Here is a 23108-nt window from a genome sequence, read left to right as displayed (position 1 = left end):
CCCTCACAGAATACTGCTTATATGATTAAAGCAACTATTTTTAACCGGCATCTCCAGCAACTATATCAAAATAAATCAAAAAGTTTTGTTTTGAGATAACTGATGGATGTCTTTTCCAAACATTGCTTTCCACTATGAATACTGGATCCAAATGGAAACAATTGGTACAAAAATGGGTCCATCACTAATTAACCTTTGAAGCAATACAGAATCAATAATCTCTAATCTACAATGAGTGATGACAAGAGCAGGGCCAATGAGGTGAAGCATATAGGTCCTGCAGGAACGAAGTAGCAATCAAACAATAAAATCCTAAAATATTTTTCACTTTGAAATAAGGCCTGCTTCTACTCTCTTGATTTCGTAGATGAGCATCCTCCACATTTTGAGCACAAACATTTCGGCTTCATCATCTAAAATTGATTGTAGTAGTTCCAGCATTTGAGTTGCCTTCACATGTTCTTGAGTACTGGATACAATGTAATCTACCAGTGTGGTTTCTTCCTCTCCTAAAAATTCTGTTATCTTTTTTGAAATCCACGGCCTCATTCTTTCATGCAGCTCATGCTGTGAAAGTGGAAGATAGCAAATAAACAGTCAGATTATTTAGAAGACATTGACCATGGTTATAACCAATAATAATATTATACACTAAAAACATCACCAACAATGAAATGTTATTTTCACTCCTGAATATCAAGACCAGGTTATCTAAACTTCTGAAGGCAAGTAGCACTAAACAGAACAAGCAAGCATAGGATGCCTGTTCTTCATTTATAGCCTACTTGAAGATACAGTTTCCAAAAGAAAAGAAACTGTCGGACAACTCAAACGGTCAATCTGTTATTTTCTAAGCAAAGGTTTCGCATACATAGTATAGGTAGCTATCCCAACATGTCCAAGTAGACACCAAATTTTTTCACCAATTACTAGGCCACAAACCATGATCAAGGGAATAATAAAAATTGACAGGGAGCCATTCCCTTCCCCTGCCTCAATCTCAAAGCATATAAGTTTAGTTTTTCCAGGAGAAAAGAGGTCCACAAATTTAAATAATTCATTTATTGAAGAATAGCCTAAGGTTGCATACCTTGTCATACACGGCCCAATTAACCTCATATGAAAATAACTCCTCCTTTGTCCTTGGTATCATATCTATCAATTGTTTTAAACTCAAAAGTTTTGTGTTATCTGGTGTCTTCAGTTTATCCATCCCCTGTCCACGATCCCTGTCCCGATCAAGACTCTTCTCCTTATTCTCATCTCTGGTGCGATTCACATCCTCATCACCCCGGTCCCTATCCCGCTGGCTTGACTTGTCATTGGAACGTCTACTTCTTTCCCTTTCTGCATCAAACTTATCTTCTTTGGGATTAACATTTGATATGCGCTTTGCAAATTCTGTTGCTGCAACCAAATTCGATGGTGGTGCCCCAGGTGCAGTGGGTTGGACAGCCTCCAGTTCCTCAGTCGAATAATCAATTGGGACAAGGGGCCTCATCTTTTTATCCTTATGTGCATCATCATCCTCCTCCTCATGGAAAACAGAAGGGACAGCAGTTCGTTTTCCAGAGCCAACTAAGCCAAACCCTAACTTTTTTGCAGGGGCATTGCCAGTATGTCGTGTGTCTGATACAGCAACTGATGCCATGGTTGATTCTTCACTAGTACCATTTCGTACAACCCCATCACCTATCATTTAGAATCATAACCAAATTCAAAGAAATGGAAAGGGGGTGAATAAAAGAAAAAATTCCACTCCAAGTAAATTCCAATAAGTTTACCTATATGGAGCTCCTGAGCAGGATCACCTTCATAACCCTGTTCCACAGGGTTTTCTTTCATTTCGACACTGGATGGCTCGACCAAAACAGTTTTTGCAACTCCGTTCATTACAGGATTGGATGAAACCTTCAATGCATCCCTCTGTAGCTTCTGTTGCAATTCCTCCTCAGCTCTCCTCTTGGCGTCAGCAATTTCTTCCTCTTCTTTACGTCTGTCAGCCAAGTCCTCTTCCTTTTCCCGTAGCCTCTTCTTTCTCTTTTCTTCTAATGTACGGCGCCGCCACCTTTTCGAATCCTCATCCTCATCTTCTTCATCATATTTTATCTCCTTCTTCCGTTTGCGTTCCCTCTCTTTTTCCCTGTCCTTCTCATTCTGCCGCTGTTTCTCTTTGTCTCTTTCTCTATACTCCCACTCCTTAAGACACTCCTCATATTTACGCTCAGCCTCCTCAATCTTTCTTCTTTGCTCCCTTTCTTTTCTAACCCGCTCTCGCTCTGTTTCCCTTTCATATCTGTCAATCTCCCGGTCCTTCTCCCTTTTCAGATCCCTATCTCGGTCTCTTTCTCTACTCCTCTCATACTTTCTATTCCTATCAGGTGAACTTGTTTCAGGCCTATCGTGCTCACTTGTTGGTTTGGTTTCACTAGTTGTCTCATCATCGTTTTTATCTTCAGCTGCATCTGCAAAAGTATGGACAAGCATAACCATATTAAAATTATGTCTTTTTTAAATGCCACTAAAAACAATCTCTTCTAATAACTACCACAAATGACAAAACTACCCATTTCCACAATAAAAACTCACCATTTCTCATTTCTGAGTCCCCATCCCTTGATTTAGCAGGGACGTCTGAGTTTGAATTACCAGAGCCACCATCAGTAATTGGTGGAGGGGGTGGAGGCAGAGGCCTGGTCTTTAATCTTTCTTCTATCATGCTTGTAAGCTTCTCCACAGCCTCACGGTCAGTGTCCTTGTCTTCGTCAGTCACGATTCCAAAATTAGCAAAGTCATGAATTTCCTTGCTCCCTGAACTATTGTCCTCTTTATTTGAGTTCTCTACATCAGCCTTCAGATGTTCACTCTTCTCAACCCCTACTGCACTTTCCTCCTCTTTCTCAGGCGCTGCAGCTTGTGCATCTTTAAGTTTCTTCGAGTTTTCAGTTTGTTTGTCAACATACCGTTCCAGATATTCTTTTGTAGCTTGATTGATATTTAACTATTAATCAAATTACAAAGAGACAAGGATCAAATATTTTAAAAATATAAATCCAATAAATTCAGGCAGGAAAAAGAATAATCCATATCTCAGAATGCACCAAAAGGTCAAGAAGGTGCTTGTTTTCATGCTTTTTAGAGGTGAACGCATAGGTTCAATGTAGCAATTTCCATCTCCCTAATCTATATGATTATCCACATACTCAACCATCAAATCGGCTTCTATAGATTATTCCCAAACATATTAAAAGATGGGCAAAACTTAGATACAGTTCCTTAAGTATTGTTACTTAGGCTCCCCTCTTAAAATTTTGACACTTGTCAAATTAGACAACTTAGCAAACGGATGTTAGCTCTCTCTCTCTTTTATTTTATTTTTCCTTTTCTTTTCTTAACGTTTTTTTTCCCCTTCCTAACCTGCGAGAAAACCAAAAGACAGATTTGAAAGAGTGAGGAGCCAAACGTGTATATGATTTTTCTCAGAGAAAAAAGAAAAAAAAAGAAAGAAACAGCTAGAAGGAAAATTTGTAGAGAGAGAGTGTCGATTGCTAGTTAACCCATAAAGATCTGAACTGAAGAAACCTTCTCAGATCTGAACAGAAGAAGTCTTCTTCCTTGTGCTTTCTTGCAGGTTAGGAAAAAAAAAAGTAAGGGAAGAAAACAAAAAGAGATGGGACTTTTAACGTCCGTTAGCTAAGCTGTCTAATTTGATAGGTGTCAAATATTTAAGAGGGGAACCTAAGTAACAGAAACTAAGGAACTATACCTAAGTTTTGCCCTTAAAAAATCTAACAAGACAAGTATCAACTTAGCCAAATATAATTATTATCATTATTTCTAATTATCTAATCATCTCCCATGTTTGATATTATTAGAAGCCAAAATACATAACAAAAAAGCATGATACCAATAGTAACTAAACTACTAATGGTAGAAACAAAAACATAGATACACACAAGTGCTCATTAGCTTATTTTTCAAGGTTTTTGTAGGACAAAGGGACACAAATTCCAATCTCAATAAATCTCTTTTATAAATATCATATGGAAGTATGCATAAATTAAAAGAAAAAAAATTCAGTTGTGAAAAAAGCTGAAGAAATTTTGAACTTTCTTTTCTTTGAGAAGTAAACATCATTTTATTAAGATGAGCAGATTACTGGAGCAACTCGTAAGTTCTTACGAATTACAACCTCTAACAAAAATCTTTCACAACAAAGTCCAATTTTCAAACGTTATAAATTTTGATCTTACATTTAAGTAGTCTTTCTTATTTCATCTCAAGTTTGGTTGTCAAATTTCAATAATGAGATCATGACGCTTGACAGATTTATTTTTTTCTTTGATAAATTTTCACTTTGACAGAATATATGTTAAAAGGAATGAGAAGTAACAACTGCATAAACACAGAAGTACCTTCATGACTGGATGCTCCCTCGGATCTAATTTTTTAAGCACACAACTAACAAATAATTTGGTTTCCAGGTCATAATTCTTTTTGGTTTGTAAACAGAAAAGCAAAATCCAGATATAGACAGAAAAGTCCATAATGGATGATAAGCCCATAACTTCAGCACCACCTAAAACACATAACTTAATAACAAATGCCCTACGATGAGAACACCCAATACTTTATAACAAGTATCCACCAGCCACGTAACCATTTAACAACTGAACTTGCTTTTATTTAAGAATAATTGAACTTACATTTTACATTCATCAATGGAGATTTCAAGCCTTGAAACCTACTAGATCAAGAAAGTAAGAGTTATTGAACCCTTAAATCTCATGTTAACCATAGATTTGATGATTGTTTAATTATTTCTACTCAATCTTTCCTAACTGGAGATACATTTCATAAGGTTTAGATCCTTCTGCATATCCGATCGATATTAATGACTTGTTAGAAAAATATCTACTTCATGTTTCCCATTAAACCAAGGATTTAAAATGTGTTTTTCCAGCAGATAGATATTCTAGAACACCATCTTAAATGCCAAAATCACAGTAAAAGTAAAAATGAGATAAAGACAAAAAAACGATCATAAAAACTTAAAAAGACAAAGAAAACAGTGAAAATCCAAACGTACCACCAATTCTTGCCCATCAATATTGAATTTACTAAGTAGGCGCAATGCACGAAGAACCCCTTCAGCAGACTCAAATTCACAGAACCCAAATCCTTTAGGAGTCCCATCTGTGGGATCTTGAGGACGTTTCCAACTTTTGACAGGTCCACATAGCTTCATAATGTGTACAGACATCAGAAATTAATGCCTCAAATAAAAGGCATTGAAGTATGATATTTATAATGTAAAAGAATCCAGAGTTGTAGGGTGTATATAAAAGGAAGCAGACCACCAAAAAATAAAAATCAATAACCTACCTTAAGAAGAGACAGCATAAAATCATTGTCCACTGTTGATGCAATCTTACTAATGTAAACTGTGGTTTGTGGTTTCTCAGCTGGAGTAACAGTAGGAACAACAGCTGGCCTAACAACAGGGGATATAATGGGGCGAACAACTCCAGGAACCCCTGGAATAGGAGGGCGTGACACTATTGGAGGCACACCAATTGCTCCTGGTAGGCGCATAGGGAATGTAGGTCGAACCATAGCTGGGTATGGAGATGGATAACGAGGAAGTCCTGCATAAATGGAAACAAATATCTATGCAAATATATCAGGGCAAGTTAACAAACAAAAATACAGTGATATTATACATCCCGTCACCAGTTTATATAGATATATTTATATATGAAAAAAGAATGTGACAAGAATAATTGAACGCAGTTACCACACATCAAAAGCATATAAGAGATGGCAGCACAGGCATGGCAACTATCACCAGCTGAACAGATAACCTGAAGGAAACATTAAAAAGTAGCATCCAGTTCATAAACCATGGATATGTAAAATGGGCTTACCTTATGAATCCATTTGCAACATACTAGCCTTCTCACACTATCCCATCCACCAATTGCAAAAAAACTGACGTTTAATTATCATGAGACTTCAAGCATCTCATGCAATCCCACAAAATTATATGTAAATTATGTCAATTTTATGTATCACAAGTGTTAGCAGCCCATGGTACAGCATGAAGAAAAGAAAAAGAGAGCGAGAAAGAAAAAGAAAGGGAGAGATGCAGGCTAAAATTGAAAGAATCGCAATACCTTAGAACACAAGCCAACGAGCATTCAGTGGCAAAAATGGTCTGCTTCTGGCAAATCATAAACCCATGAAAGGGAAAGTGTCCTCATAACTACCAGAAAGTAGCCTACTAAAATAAACATGGAATATGACAAGAGGGACAATATAACTTTCTGAATTTTCGAACACTGTTAACGTGTAAACTCCAAAAGGTTTTTTCTTTTTTCTTTTTCTCTTTTTTCCTTTTCTCATTAAAACAAAGTTTATTCTAAAGACAAACGAAGAAAACCAAGCAAAAAATATATATGTATATGCATACCAAAAAAGTAGTTGTAGAGGGAGGTCTCTAAGCAATATTCGCCTTCCAAACCTTCCCACCGAATTCAATCAAGACACTGTAGGAGAAAACATCCCGTCATCGATACCCCTAAACCAACTCAACTCTCATTAATTCTCTAAATCTTTTTTTTTTCCCAACTCATCATCTCTAACAACAAACTCTTCCCCAAATATTTCATCATTCACATCACATTCCACTAAATTCCTTAATCTACTTGTAACAGCTATTATTCAATCATGCATCATTTCCAAAATTAACATTCTAAGAACTTAAAACTCTCTCATCAAAACACACATATCAATTGCACATTGAAAAGTAAATCTTTCTTGGTTCTACTAATAATTTGGCAACACAAACATGCACATTACATGTATGCAATAATGAATTCATCAACAAAAAAAAAAAATCAATCGAGAATTTGACAAAACGTTAATAACAAACAAAGCATTTATAAGGAGACAGAATAACCCACCGGGATAACCATTCGGCATAGGCATCTGCGGCGGCGGCACGTAAGGCCTCATAGGCTGCCCCGGGTGCTGCTGTTGCTGCTGCTGCTGCTGCTGTTGCATCTGATACGGCGGCATCTGCATCATCGGAACCACACCGGGAGGCTGAACGCCAGGGTTTTGGTAATTCGGTATAGGCGAGAACTGTGGCACCGGCCGGAACGAAGGCGCAGATGGAGGAGGAGGAGGAGGAGGCATGACAACTCCTCCGCCGCCGGATACCTGCGGCAACGGCGGTGGCGCCACGTAGGACACCTGCTGAGGCTGAGGCTGAGGCTGTAACTGTGGCTGTAGCGGCGCCGGCGCCGGCGGCGGTGGTGGTGGAGTGTTCGAATTAGGGTTTACGGCGATCGGCGTAGATGCGGACGAGGATGATGGAGGTGTTGACGATTGAGGTTGTGGATCGGGTTGGGGATTTGGGGCTTCGGGTTCGGGTTGTGGAGGATTGGATTCTAGGGTTTCAGTAGTAGAGTCAGCCATAGTTGCACAAAAAATAAAAAACAGAGTGAACAAAAAATAAAAATAAAAGATCTATCTGTGTTGTTGCTGTTGTTGTTGTTGTTGTTGCTGGGCGTGACTTTATCAGAAACGTTCTTTGGTGATAAGTAATAAAAATGTTTTCTTTGTTTTTTGTGTTTTCGTTTTCGTTTTCGTTTTCGTTTTCCACTCTGGACTTTAATTGCTCTTTCTTCTGTGCCCTAAGAGAGAGAGAGAGGGTTTTGTTTTGTTTTGATTTGTTATGTGCTGGGGAATGCTTGGGTGTTTCGTGGGGGAAGATATTTGTTTTGGATCAGTACGCGTTTCGATTTGTAATTGGCTGGTAAAAGAGGCTTGGTGACTGTACATGTTGTGTAGTTGTAGCTGATCTGTTTTTTATATAAAGAATTCGGTTAAAGAGTACCATTTGGTTATTCATTAATAAAAAGTTACTTTTTTATTTTCTTATTAATTTTTTTTAATAGATTATTAATGTATTTTGGTATCGGTTTTTCAAAATTAAAATATGATGATGCTAGGTTAAAACATGCATTGTTATGCACTTGTGCAAAGTGCCTTTTAGCTTCATTGACACATCTATATATACAGTATATTGTAACTATCTAAAAAAATACATGTGTTGTTGTGGAGCTTAACTAATCATGCCCTTTTCAATTTCCAAATACAATTTTATGTTTTTTTTTTATTTTTATAATTTGATAGTAAGGAGGGGAATTTGAAGTTTTGAATTTTGAATGTTTCCAATGGAAACTTCAAGAGATGCCAACCAAAACCAATTTAACTACAAAACACTAGGTAATTTTATAAAATATATCTGGCTAAAAGTGGGAAAAAAGGTGCCTTCCATGGTTAACTTATCAAATCAATGAATTTGATTATTGACTAAATTTCTCTAATTATGAATAGTCACATAAATAACAATCGATTAACGTAACAATTTCATTTTCAAGTTGTGTTTCAAACTGTTAAGATTTGAAGATGACATTCTTATGGTAGAGAATTTGATACTATAGGGATAAAGGGCCTATGAGTATATATTGGGTTGTAGGCCTTGTTCGAGGACGCTTAGTGGTCTGAGGACAAATAGATGATAAGGAAGAAGTAAGAGTCAGAGCACCATAAACAAACTATGACTGCAAATGTTTGGAAAGGTAGTCCGAGGAGGAATGCCTCCTCAGCTAAGCAGAGCAGATGTCAAAAGGTTTGGTTTACCCTTAAGAGTAACACTACGAAATGTTCTACTAATAAGGATAAATATCAGGGAAACATAGGACAAAGGGAAGCTAAGAAATATCTAAGAGAAAGCTGCTACCACCGCATTGAATGCTCTGCAGCTAACCCTCTGGCTGCATTAATGTAGAGGTGATACCTGAATAGAGGTAAGCAGCCTTACAGCTACTCCCAAAAACTTTAGAAATGTGCTGATGGGACAAGGATCAAAGCCAATAACTTGACCTACACGTGGAGGGTGGAGATGAAGAAAATAAGGGTATATAATAGGAAAAGAAGCCCCTTACAAGGGGATTCATCTGAAAATTGAGAGAAAAACACTGTAGCAATAAGAACTAGACTTATAATCAAATTTAAAAGAAATATATACTAGAACTAATCTTCTCGGATGGTGCCGAGGACGATTTTTTTTGGATAAAACCAGTTTATTTTTATTTTCTTGTCATCCAGACCCACTATAATTGTTATCCAATTCATTAGAGCCTAGTTTTCTAACTCACTCTCTACAAATTTATTGTATTGGACTCCTTGGGCCTAGATCCTTTTATCTTTTGGGCTTAGAAACCAAACTGGGGCCTTACAATTGGCGCCATCTGTGGGAAAGTTACTTGAGCTTTGGTGAGATCAACATTCAGTTATGGTAGGCTCGGGGCCAAACCGGGAGGAGTCAGCTGGGTCCCAACATCAAGATTATTTTGTTAATTTTGAGTGGGGAAGGGACCGGGAGGTTAGTGTGCACACCACACACACTAGTAGGAGCCAATCTTGTTATGGGAGTCACATCTCCCATAAGGAAAATACTAGAAGCATGCAACTGGAGATTGACCGGTTGTGAAGAAGGTTACGTCGCGAGTGACGTAAGGGAACTCCCTCTAATTCTAACCATTCTTTTGGCGGTGATAGTGACAGCAGCTACTGGCCTAGGTCAAGGACTCCCCCCATTGAGTCCTTTTCGTGTGCTGAGAGACGCCATGATAGGCGAAGGGGGAAGAGTTCGTCTCACAAGGGCCTAGGCAATGGTGCTATGAGTAGAGCTCTGAATCATATTTCTAAGTCACATTTTTCTCGTAGGATTGAGGGAGGGAAGCTTCCTCAGTGGTTTACTCAACCAACGTTCACTATGTATAATGGCAGAATAGACCCTGTGGAGCACGTGAGCCACTTCAACCAGATAATGGTTTTTCACTCGAAGAATGAAACCTTGATATGCAAGGTGTTCCCATCCAGTTTAGGGCCCGTGGTGATGAGGTGGTTCAATGGTCTAAAGGAAGGTTCTATTGCCTCATTTAAGGAGCTAACAAGAGCCTTTGGTTCTCGTTTTGTAACCTGTAGTAGAGTTCATCGTCCTCTAGACTCCCTGTTGTCTATGACCATACGGGAGAGGGAAACCTTGAGGACGTACTCTGACAAATACTAGGAGATGTTTAACGAAATAGATGGGAACTTTGATGACGTGGCTATAAGGACATTCAATGTTGGCCTACCTGCCGAACATGGTTTGAGGAAATCTTTGACTAGCAAACCTGTTAAAAGTGTGCGTCAGCTCATGGACCGCTTTGACAAGTATAAGCGGGTCTAGGAGGACCAACAACTGGGGAAAGGCAAGGCCAAGGTGGTCCCTCAAGATCAAAGGGATTTCAAGTTAGATAAGTACAATAATAATCGTCATCGGCGGGATTTTTTTGGGCAATCTAGAACTGCTGCTACTCAGGTGGTTAGTATTCCGAGAACCAGTGTATCAAATCCTTGAAAAAATTAAGAATTAGTCATACTTTTAATGGCCAAATAAAATGGGCGGGGATCTCACAAAGCACAACTAAAGCCTTCATTGCCAATACCATCAAGAGCAGGGGCATACCACAGAAGATTGCAGGACTTTGTGGAATCACCTAGAGCAGTTGGTCTGAGGTGGAAAGTTAAAGCAATTTTCGTATCACCCTAATGGGCAAAGAGGTCAGGCAAGGTCAGGATCTCAGAGAGATGTTCCTTTAAGGCCCTATTTGGGCACAATTAGCGTTATCTTGGCTGCTCTAGGGAGAACTAGCTCTCATCCCACCAGGATGATGTCCGTAGCTCGGCCACTTACAGAGGACTCCTCCCCTGAGCCGAAAAGGAGCAGGCGGAGGTCCGACCAGAAACATGATGATGCCCTAGTAGTCACCCTAAGGATAAGGGGGTATGATGTGAAGCGGGTGTTGGTAAACCAAGGCAGTAGGGAGGAAATTATGTACCCTGATTTGTATAAGGGGCTGAAGTTGAAATCTGAGGATTTGGCATGTTATGATTTACCTTTGGTAGGTTTTAATGGGAGTCGTTATTCCAAAAGGCCAAATTAGACTACCGATACAAGCAGGCTCAAAAGTGGTTGAGGTGGACTTCATTGTTGTGGAGTACTTGTCGAAGGACCAGGTTGAGGAATTGGTCGGGAGCCAATCTGTGGCTAGGTAGTGCTTGGTAGCTGCAATTAGGCATCGGACTGAAATGGAGTCATCGGCCTCTATTGAGCGGGGCTTATAGCAATCAAGGACACCAATGTTATCTGCAAATGCGGTTTTAGAGGGGGCAAAGTGTGAAGAATTAGAAAAGGTGATTATAGGTGATGATAAGGAGAAGTTTTTCCAAGTCATAGCTTAATTGCCCGGAGAAGGAAGAGCTGGTAGTGTTCCTTAGGGAGAATATTGATGTGTTTGCGTGGAGTGCTTATGAAGCTCCTAGGGTGGATCCAAACTTCATTTGCCATCATTTAAATGTCAACCCAGCTGTCAGCCCCAAAAAGCAACCACCTCGGGCTCGTCTAAGGAGCATTCTTATGTCGTCAAGGAGGAGGTGATCAAACTTAAGCAAACTGGGGCTATTAAGGAGATATTCTACCCCGAGTGGTTGGCCAATACGGTGGTGGTGAAGAATAAAAATGGGAAGTGACAAATATGTGTAAATTTCACAGATTTGAATAAAACTTGCCCTAAGGACCCCTTCTCCATGCCTCGAATAGATCAGTTAGTGGATACAACTGTAGGCCATCCTCGGATGAGTTTTTTAGATGCCTTTCAAGTATACCATCAAATATCATTAGTTTTGGGTGGTCAAGAAAAGAAAACTTTCATTATGCCTACTAGAAATTACCACTACAAGGTGATGCCTTTTGGTTTGAAGAATGCAGGGTCCACCTATCAAAGGATGATGATCAGAATGTTCAAGCCACATTTAGGAAAAAATATTGAGATTTATATAAATGATATGGTGGTAAAGAGCAGGGAGGACTCCAATCACGCTAGTGACTTGGGAGATATCTTTGGAATATTGAGGAAACATAAACTGTCTTTTAATGCTTCTAAGTGCTCTTTTGGTGTTGGTTTTGGAAAGTTTTGGGAAACATGGTCAATCATCATGGAATTGAAGTCAATCTTGATCAAATTAAAGCAATTAACAATTTGCAGCCTCCTCAAAATCCTAAAAAGGTCCAGAAGTTAATGGGATGACTGCTACCCTAAATCGATTCCACTCTCGGTCATCAGAAAGGTGCAGACCTTTCTTCCAGTTGTTGGATAGGTGGAAGGGATTTGATTGGACCGAGGAGTGTGTCCTAGCCTTCCAACAGCTGAAGGAATACCTTTCTCAGCCACCTATCATGTTCAGGCCCGAGGAAGATGAGGTCATGTTTGCTTACATTGCTGTAGCTCTCCATGTAGTAAGCTTGGTACTGATACGAGTTGATGATGGGGTGCAGAGGCCAGTCTATTATGTGAGAAAGTCCTTACATGAAGTAGAGGTTCGGTATCTACCATTGGAAAATGCCATATTGGCAATGGTGCATGCTACACGTAAACTCCCCCATTGCTTCCAAGCTCACATGGTAGTGGTGTTGACTTAGCTTCCTCTTCAATCCCTACTTTGAGAGCTGATTATACAGGAAGGATTACCAAATGAGGTACGATTCTAGGGGCTTTTGATATCAAGTATATGCCTCGCATCTCTATTAAGGGCTAAGTCCTTGCGGATCTGGTGGCCAAGTTTGCTAAACTTCCTTTGGAAGAAGAAGGAGAAAAGCAGAACATAGATAAAAAAATCAGTTAGAATGGTCTCCTTACAAGAACATTTATCCTGGAGGGTGTATGTTGATGGTGCTGCTAATCAGAGAGGATCTGGGGTGGGGCTAATTATGGTATCTCCTAAAGGGATCATTATTGAGAAAACTTTGAGATTGCGTTTCTTGGCCACGAACAACGAGGCTGAGTATGAAGCTTTGCTAGTAGGGATGACTATGGTTCAGAAAAGAAAAGGAAAGGCGGTGGAAGTGTTTTCAGATTCAAGACTGGTTGTTGGATATGTAGAGAAAGAATTGGAAGCCAAGGTTCTGAGAATGCAAGAGTATTTAAGTCGGGTCAAACATTTGCAATCAGGGTTCAAGTCTTTCACCTTACAACAAATCCCTAGAAGTAGAAATACTCATGCTGACTCTCTTGCCACGCTTACAACCTCCTCGGCACAGAGTTTACCTCGGGTTATCCTGGTTGAGGATTTGTGCAAGCCTGCCAAGGTAAAGAGGGAGAGGGCGCAAATTCATCAAATTAGAGTGGGACCTAGTTGGATGGATCTCATAGTTCTGTTCCTTAAAAATGACATCTTGCCCGAGGAGAAAGGGGAGGCTAATAAAGTGCGAAAAAGCTTCTCATTTTTGTTGTCCAAGGACTAAAAATTGTACAAGCGCTCTTTTTCTTGACTATATCTGCTATGTGTCCATCTTGAGGAGATAGAGCCTTTCCTAGAAGAACTACATGAAGGGATTTGTGGAAGTCATACAAGGGGCAAATCGCTATCTTACAACACCCTCACTCAAGGATATTGGTGGCCTGGTATGCAAAAGGGAGCACAAAAGCATGTGAAGAAGTATGACCAATGCCAGAGGTTTGCCCCAAACATTCATCAGCCAGGGGGCATTCTTAATCCTCTATCTAGTCTTTAGCCTTTTGCTTAATGGGGCTTGGACATTGTGGGGCTTTTCCTTAAAGTAACAGAAAATAGGAAATGGCTTTTGGTTAGCACTGATTACTTAACCAAGTGGGTTGAAGCTAAGCCACTGGCAAATATCAGGGATGCGAATGCCAAGAGATTTGTGTGGAAGAATATTGTCACTCGGTTTGGGATTCCTCACACCCTCATTTCAGACAACGAACGTCAGTTTGACAGCAAGACTTTCAGGAGGTACTATTGTGAATTGGGTATCAAGAATAGGTATTCAACTCTAGCTTACCCGCAAAGGAATGGACAGGCCAAGGCTATCAAAAAAGTCATAGTAAATGAACTCAAAAAAAGGTTGGATGATGCCAAGGGTAAATGAGTGGAAGAGCTGCCACATGTTCTTTGGACATATCAGACTACCCTCGTAGGTCAACAAGGGAAACCCCATTTTTGTTGACTTATGGGGTTGAGGCTGTAATTCCTCTAGAAACTAGATTTCTGACGTTAAGGACAAGCTTGTTCACTCCGGACAATAATGACGGGTTATTGGAGAGGAGCTTAGATTTGATTGAAAAGTGAAAGGAAAGTGTCATGGTTTAGTTGGCGTATTATCAGCAGAAGCTCAGGAAGGGGTACGACTTAAATGTGAGGTTAAGACCATTAGTTCCTAGAGACTTGGTATTGCGAAAGGTTTTGGGTACTGCAAAGAACCTAGCATTTCACATAATTTTTTTTATGGTGTCGATCCTAATCAAAATCTTATTGTTGATGTTGATCAAGAGCTTGTGGATAGAGATAGAGATTTTGAAGAAGTGAACACTGCCAATGGTATTGATGCTAATGGTAGATTAGGTGCAATCTTACAAGATAATATAATAGCTAGTATGTGGCAAGATCATTAAGCTCATAGAGCATGACATTAGAATTATTGTTGAAAATATGTTGTTGTCTTTTTGGGGTTTTGGTAGTATTTCGTGTGGTTGAACTTAAAAGTTATTGTAGATTTAAATCTTTTGTTGTAATAAATATGGGATTTTCTAGTGGGTTAAAAATCATATTGTAAAATGTTTATATATATATATATATATATATATATATATATATATATATATATATATATATATATATATTTATATATATATATATATTATAAGCAAATGCACTTTCTTGGGTTGTGCAATATTTTTCTCATGGGATTTCTTTATTTATCTAATACTTGTTAGATTTTTTTTTAGAAGATAATACTTGTTAGATTGATCTAACTAATTTATATTATTCTATGAATATCAGTCATATTATAGATGGTTTTATTTTGATATTAACATTCTGCTTTTGAAAAATAGCTATAAAAGTAGACAACAATAGATCTGTTATTTCTATATATTAAAAAAAAAAATAGATATGCTAAATCTAATGACACTTTAAGCCCTCGTTTGGGAGGAGTGAATGAAATAGAACAGAAGTGAATGAAATGAAATGGAAATGAATGAAGAGAATAATTTTATAATATTCTTCATTTCCCTTATTTGAGAGTTTAAGTGGATGGAATGTAATGGGTAGGAGGGAACATCATTCCTCTCTATTCCCTTAAAATCTCAAATTTTCATTCCCCCGAAATTGAGAGAAATTGGAGGGAATGAAATTAGACTTAATGAATTTTTTACTAAAACTCCCAAAATACCCCTATATATTTAGCAATTTATTTTAAAATAGAGATCTAATAGTAATATTGTAATAAAATGATTTCATTCATTTCTCTCTATGTTACTCTCAAACAAGATTACTTAGGGTATGTTTGGTAAATGTTTTTTCCTCTTATTTTTTGTTTCCAAAAACAGTTTTCTATTTTTAAGACTAAAAAACTTGTTTGGCAACCCAAAATGGATAGAAAACAAAAAATGTTCTCAAAACTCAATTTGTGAAGGAAACTAAAAACATACAAATGATTGTTTTCAGTTTATAATTTTCAAAACTTAATGAAAACACGCATTTAATTTAATGAATCGGTCTCATTTAATGAGTTAGCATTAAAGTTCAAATCCTAATAATAACATATTTTAGTATTTTCTATTTTTTTATTGAAAAAACTATTTTTTTTTAATTTCAACTAATCAAACATATTTTTTATTTCAAAAATACAAAAAAATTATTTCTTCTTTATATTCCTATAAGGACTAGATTTGATTCCCGAGTCTAAAAGGAAAAAGACTTAGGCCCAAAGAGTCCAATACAATGAATTTGTGGATAGTGGGTTGGAAAACTAGGTTTTAATGAATCTGAACACGACTATAGTAAGTTCAGATGAAAAGAAAACAAGAATACAATTGGTTTGCATGAAGTAAATCGTCATCGACACGGTCCGAGGAGACTAATCTTATATATATGCTTATATTGAATTTTAGTTACAAGTCTTGTTCCTAATGCTACCGTATTTTTCTCTCTCTTCTCGATCCCTGGTCCCTGGAGGGTTCCTTGCATTATATAGCCCCCTTAGATGATCTTGGCCCTCCAACTATTGACCATCCAAGCCACTACTCGAGTGCATGTCCCATCAGACACCTTCCCAATCTCTTTGTGAGTCGCGGTAGCCAAGATAGCACTGTTTAGGGTTTTCTCCACATAAATGCAACTAGGAGGTTTGGTGGGATGCATTAAATGTCAGTGCTAGCCCCTTCCCCGAAGCTCTTTCTGTATAGTACGACCTCCTCTGATGACGTGCTATTGACGTAAAATTACAATCCGAGGGCGTGGCCTTCTCGGCAGGATAAATGTCCTCCTCGACCACGGGTATGACACATGGCGCAATTACCTTACTGGAATTCCTGTACCCCACAATTCCCAAAAACAAGTTTTTGAAAATAAAAAAATAAAAAGTGTTACCAAATAAGGTTACTTAATAAACTGTTATATTCCTTTATTTTTAAACATCCAAATAAGGTTACTTAATAAACTATTGTATTCCTTTAATTTTATTTTATTTCATTCTATTCCTTTCTTTTCCACTCTTTTCCCTTACTTAAATACATTTCATTTCATTCCATTCCTTGCCATTCCTTTATGTTCATTCCATTCCATTTCCTTATAAACTCTCAAATGAAGCCTAAAATAGACTGAGCATATGGATATTGTTATTATTGAAACATTATTAGATGAACGATATAAGGACAACAAAGTGGATAATGCTTTTACCTTCTATGCTTATGCAAATATTCTCAATGAATGAACTCAAAATTTCGGCTTCCTAATAGTTTAAATACACTTAAAACCAAATTTCATGCAGGTCTTGATCTTTTTAAAGGTTTGAGTAATTTTTCATAGACAACAATTTGGTGCATAGCTTGAAGTGTGGAATGATCTTGGAAAGGATTGTTTATATGTATATATATATACACACACAGGCACACTAGCCTCATTACACGTGCTTCGCATTTGCGATGAGATTTTTTCTTTTAATGTCACAATTGTATATTCATAACCAAATTTTATTATAACACCTTTTATGTAGTTCACGCATCACAGAAGGTCATAGATTTTTAAACTACTCTATGATCTTCTGTGATGTGTGAACTATTCGAAAGGTGTTATCAAATATTTTTGGTTATGAATAGAAAATTATGACATTAAATAAAATATATAAAAAGAAAGTCTCAACTAAGAGAAAACGACAGGGATTCAATTGACATAATACTAAAATGTTATAAACTAAATTCACACAAGTGAAAGATTAAAGACCAAATTAAAATATGATGTAAATGATAAGGATTGAATATATACTTTACCCATTATTATTTAATGAGAAAAAAATGCATTATTCAGTGAAAACCAAATGCAATTTTTTTTCAGCATAATATCTTTTTAGTAAGAATTTCAACACAACACCAAATGTTATTTCTCAGCAAATGTATTTTGACAAAATTGAAGAATTCATAATCTAAATGCAATAGGTTTATTTAAATCATGGTATGCCATACGTTTATTTAAATCTCCTTATAAAATTACTATAGTTTTTAAAAAAAATCAAACATAGGGCATACCATGATTGGTGAAGCATAAAGTGAAAAAAAAAAAAAAGTGAAACAAAGAATTTTTATTCATCTTGGTGACTAGGAGCTTTCAGGTATTGTAAAGATCCATACCTCACCTTGTCTACACTTAAATGTGATTTGTTGGGTATGGTAAAGATTATCAAATTAAATATAATGATGGATTTGGTAATGGGGGCATTTTTGGGTGTTTGCTAACTTGAGGAAAGAGTATTTTCGTAATAGTAATTTTGTTGTGGAATATTAAAAAAAAGAAGAAGATTCTATTGTGTTTTCAGATTAATTAGTTGCTAATTTTCAATAGTTGTGAGCGCAAAGGAGAGTACACCCCGGCTGAGTGGACCGTGACAGAGAAAAGTGAAGTTGCCACATAAATTAGGCCTAGGAACCATATTGGGCCTTTTGGGCCAATCACTTACATACATGGGTCCACATACAAGATTATGGGTACCGAGTTTAGGTACGGTTTGGGAAGGTGTTAGGCACCTAAGACTGCCCGGCTCGTGGACTGGCCTCCATTATGTGTTGCTAGGCCATTTTTAATTAAAGAGTTTATTAAGAGAACTCTAATCCTTAACTTAAACATACATCAGGCACTTAAAGAAATAATACACACAACATGTTAAATATCACATCACAATATAAAAGGAAACAAATAAAACACAATCAAACAAAATAAATTAAACGTGTTAAACATGGCAAGTTGACAATTAAATATAACCACACAAGGAAAAGATATTATATAAACTAAATATGGCAAAAAGTTTCAAATAAACATGGTTAATAATTAAACATAAATAATTAACCTAAATCAGAGTCAAAGAGAATCAAATAACATGTTAAAAAGTGAATAAAATAGTTTAAAAAAAACAAAATTTTGCCTTAATTTGGGTTCAGGGTGTGTACGCATACTAAAAAATGCATATGCATCCTTTAGCATAGATTCAAAAATTTTTACTTTTTTATAAATTTAATCATTCAAAGATATAAACATGCGAGATCAAACAAGCATGTTAGAACCCTAAACACTAAACTAACATGATGCAAATACAAACAAACATCAACATAAATAAATAATCAAGAAACAAAATCAAACGATTAAACTAAATTACATAAAATAAACATACATGTTATACTTTTCATGAAACCAAAATAATGAAATAAGAACAACCTAAAACAGATTATAAACAACCTAAAATCATATTAAAACATATCAAACATAATTAAAATCATCAAACAAATCAAAGATAACAAAATGAGAAACTCTATCAAGAAAATCATGTGAATCATATCAAGTAAAGTGGGAAACCATGAAAAAGAAAGCTCGCCTTGCTTTAGAATCACAGATTTGAAGTTGTTTAGCCGGCCCCTCAGTGCCTACAACACAAAAATTAGATTGAGGACAAGAATAATCAAAAGGACACAACAATAGTTAGTAATCACAACTCAAAAACAAGAGATTTTGATAAAGGTTTTGAGAAATCAAGTTAGAAAATTAGTTTCTACCTTAGAACTAACTAAAGAGAGGTTTTTAATTTGTAAAAAACGTGGTAAGAGGTTGTGTGTGAGTTTTGGAAAAGAGAATTAGGGTTTTAGAGAAGATGGAGGCCAAAAAATAACTCTCTCTAGTTAGGGTTTTAATTGGAGACATAATATGAGAATTTATAAGTTAAAATTAGGGTTTTCAGGGCTTTTTAATGGTCTTTGGACATTTCCAAGGGTCTAGGGGCTAGCCCACATCAAAGTATGATATTTTGAGCCCTTAAAATGAAGTTTTAAACCCAAAAAATTGGACCGAACAATTGGCTCAACTTCAAATGGTCATAACTTACTCGATATAAGTCCTAATTAGGCAAAATTTATGTTCAAATTGAAGCACAAGATGTCTACTTTTCAATGAAACAAACCTCACACAAAGCTTCTTTGTGGACCAAAAGTCATGGTTAAACAGTGAGCAAATATCATTTTTTAGTATTAATTTCAAAGTGATTTAAGCACTTTTAAGTTGTGATTACTTTCAAACTATTGTAAACTCTTTAATTACCCTTGGTTAACAGTACTTCAAGCTTATCATTGGAACTAGGGACCAAAATTTATTGACGGGTACAAAATGCGGTGTCTACACTATTTAAGGGTGACATTGCTCAATTTTGTTTTTTAATTTTATAGAAACATTGATGGATTTTATTTAATTTAGGGTAGGAGTGTACAAAAAATCGCTTCAACTACACGACCTCACTTAAATTGATCATCAAATGCGATCACTACACCAAATATTATGGTGGAGGTGCAAAAACTGCATTTGCAAGAGCAATTGCGATGCGATTAAAAAAGCTGCACCCCCAACGTACCTAATACTATATATGTTATATTTTATATATTTAATATATACTTTTTAGTAATTAAAAAAATAAAATTACTAAAAACTTTCACAACTAAAAGCCTTTTCACAATTAAAAAACTAATGGGCTACTCTAAATCAGTCCAAAACAAAGAAAAAAAGGGTAATTAGACTTAATTCACCTATGGTTAGACCGATTTTGACTAAATCGCTTGTGGTTTAAAAATTGTCACTTAACCCACTTAAGGTAGTTTATGTTGGAGAGACGTTACCCACCTTTTCCCTACCGTTAGAAAAACATATTTTAACACAAAACATAAAAGAAAATGGATCAAAAACCTCTCAAGAAAAACTTTCTCACACCATTTTTCTAGGATTTATTGACATAAAATTAGATACACATCACAATCAATCATGTTATTCACTTCCTATGCTGAATCCCTGTTCCTTCTTCTCCTTGTTGTCCTTGATCTTCTTCAATTCCAATATTCTCAAAATACAGACACCAACACACCCTCACACATCCAAACCCACAGTTACTAAAATAAAAATACCAAATGATTAAATCCTCCAACATAAAAAACTAAAAATCCAAGATAGAGAGAAAAATAACTTATAAACCAAAGATTCCTAACAAATATCCAAGCTCAAATCCCACAAACTGAAAAGACTCAAACCAAAATTTTCCTATTTGATCTATATACAAGACAAGCAAAAGTGTTTAAAATCCAAGGACTTGAGGAACCAGTTGAGGTATTTCATTATGCAGAGAGCTTGATCACGATCAAGGGGAAGATGGATTCATTGTTGGAGTGTGGTGATCCAAGATTGGTTGTCGGTCGTGGTAAAGAAAAAATCTAGACATAGATGGTGGTGTGACTCTCTTTGGTCATTCAACTCAAAATCTCCATGGCTTTGTGAGTCTCCTTTAAAGGCGATCTCCTAGATTCCCACCCCACCTTTTGCGACAGCACCACCCTAACTCCTTTTTGTCTTTGTCTCTCTCTCTCTCTCTCTCTCTCCCTGTGTCACTTTGTCTCTTTTTTCACTTTCTCTCTCCTATTTTGGGGTTTGGTTGTTTTAGTGGATTTGGGTTTAGATTTGGTTGCTTGTGGGTAGCAGGGGATCAAATGGTGGTTGTGATGGTTGTAGAATTTGTGGTGTTGAGTGGCTATGATTATGATTTAGGATTTGAGAAGCTCCATAGTTTTTTTAAACCATGTTGATTCTTTTAACCATGTTTGTTGTTGATTTTTACAAAAACCTATTGTTTTGATCTTTATTTATGTGTTTTTTTCGAAGTTTTTTATATTTAGGGAGGAGAGAGACATAAAAGGATAGCAAAAAGACATATTTATCCTTATTTTTTAACGGTGAAAACTTAAAGTGGGTTACAGAGACTTGATAGAGGGTATAGGTGGATTAAGTGACAATTTTTAAACAACAGGTGGCTTAGTCAAAACCAGTCTAACCACATCTGGGTTAAGTCTAATTACCAACCAAAAAAAAGAGATATTTTTTGGACTTGACCCAAACTAGCTCAAAATGGGAACAAAAGGCCCTAAACTAACACCAACTGAATTGCATAATTATAAACCGCTCCAAATGACATGGTGTTCGGGGGCCTTTTTTTGGAGCTCAGCCATGTGTGGTCCTTTGGAGGGGTGACCTTGCTAGGCTCAGGTTTGTTTGGGGAGTTGCGTCTGGAACTTAACATTAGGTCACGTGGTCTAACGGCTACCGGCGTACTTTTAAGCCTACAAAACCATTAAAATCAAATTCTAAGAATCACGATAATGGTTGAATAAATATGTAATATGTGTTTGATATAATAGCTTTAATTAATAGTTGAAATAAAGTAATATGTATTTAAAAGTGAAGTAATCATGTACTCAATGATGTAAATTTAAAGATATGGAAGTAAAGTCACTTATCTCTGATGGTTTGCAGCTCTAGCTGTATAGCATCAGTGAGTTGACAGTATTCCAACAGAGTGACTCTAGCAATTTAGAGACAGTTTGCCATTATATCTTTAAGATTGAGGGGGAAAAATGGGTGCAACTAGAGGAAGAGAAAGTATGTCCAGCTGTGTGTAGAGGCTGGTTAAGCTTGTCTCTTTTATCATGCACTTAAATGAGTTTCCCCTTGACAATGCTCTTTTAGTTGTTGTGAAGTTATAAATAGTGTTGCCTTCCATAAGAAGGGCTTTTGTATGGACTATTTATGCCTTCTAAGAGGACTTTGCGTAAGATAGATTTGTGTCTTCCGTGAGAAGGGCTTTTATAAGGAATATTTGTATCTTCTAAGAGAAGGGCTTTAGTATTAGAAGTTTATGTCTTCCATGAGAAGGGTTTTTAGTATGAGTGTTTGATATCTTTTGAAAAGTGTAGAGATAGTAAAAGATATAGATGTTTTGTGGGATGTAGTATTTATAATATGTATGATATATGGAAGTATGAGAGATATGGAGGTTAAAGATAGTAAAAATTTGAGATTATAACTGCTGGAGAAGTTGTAGAGATTGCTTTCCAAGAGGAAAGATTTTGTAAGAGAAGAGTATGAAGATGTGTTTAAGTATTTGGAGATAGGAGCAGTAAGATAGATGTATTTTCTGAATATGGAGAGTGAGAGAATGAGCATAAGAAAGTATTGGTTTTGTAGTGTGTTTAGTAATGCTACTGGGATTTTTTGCTAGAAGATTGATAAGGGCTTATGAAGGGCATTTATGAGTTAAGGGCTGAAAAGTTTAGTTCCTAATTTGGAAACTAAAACTCAGAAGCTCAGAACTTCATTAAGAGCTTAAGAAGATAATTAGAGGGAGAGAGAATAAAGAAGTTTATGAGAGAATTGTTCTTCCCCATTGTTGTTCCTTTTGTGTGTTGATGAAGGGTTCTCCTTATAACTGAGTTGAAGGGGGTATTTTAGCAAATAATCCCAGCCAAAATTTATCCCAAACAACAATGAATTTTCAGAAAATCCATCCTAGGATTTGGCCAAGAATGGTATGTTTAACTTTAAGATGTTCTTGCTGTTTT

At 36.6% G+C, this 23108-nt stretch overlaps 1 protein-coding gene across 2 annotated transcripts; it reads right to left on the bottom strand.

The window, feature by feature from the left end:
* Positions 1-63: 63 nt before the first annotated feature.
* On the bottom strand, positions 64-7722 carry LOC142628024 (RNA-binding motif protein 25). 2 transcript variants are annotated; one of them, XM_075801957.1, is made up of 8 exons: positions 6966-7722; positions 5798-5864; positions 5386-5648; positions 5090-5242; positions 2590-3001; positions 1785-2465; positions 1091-1692; positions 64-567 (listed from the first exon to the last, which is right to left on the bottom strand). In XM_075801957.1, the coding sequence occupies exons 1-8, from the start codon at positions 6975-6977 to the stop codon at positions 325-327; spliced, it is 2433 nt and encodes an 810-aa protein (XP_075658072.1). In that variant the 5' UTR covers positions 6978-7722; the 3' UTR covers positions 64-324. The 2 variants fall into 2 exon arrangements, with proteins under 2 accessions (XP_075658072.1, XP_075658071.1); XM_075801956.1 differs by lacking the exon at positions 5798-5864.
* Between the last annotated feature and the right edge of the window lie 15386 nt (positions 7723-23108).

Source organism: Castanea sativa, chromosome 3, assembly GCF_040712315.1.
Source record: "Castanea sativa cultivar Marrone di Chiusa Pesio chromosome 3, ASM4071231v1".
Lineage (NCBI taxonomy): Eukaryota > Viridiplantae > Streptophyta > Magnoliopsida > Fagales > Fagaceae > Castanea > Castanea sativa.
The sequence above is the reverse complement of the archived record's forward strand: the minus strand, read 5'-3'. Positions and strand labels throughout refer to the sequence as shown.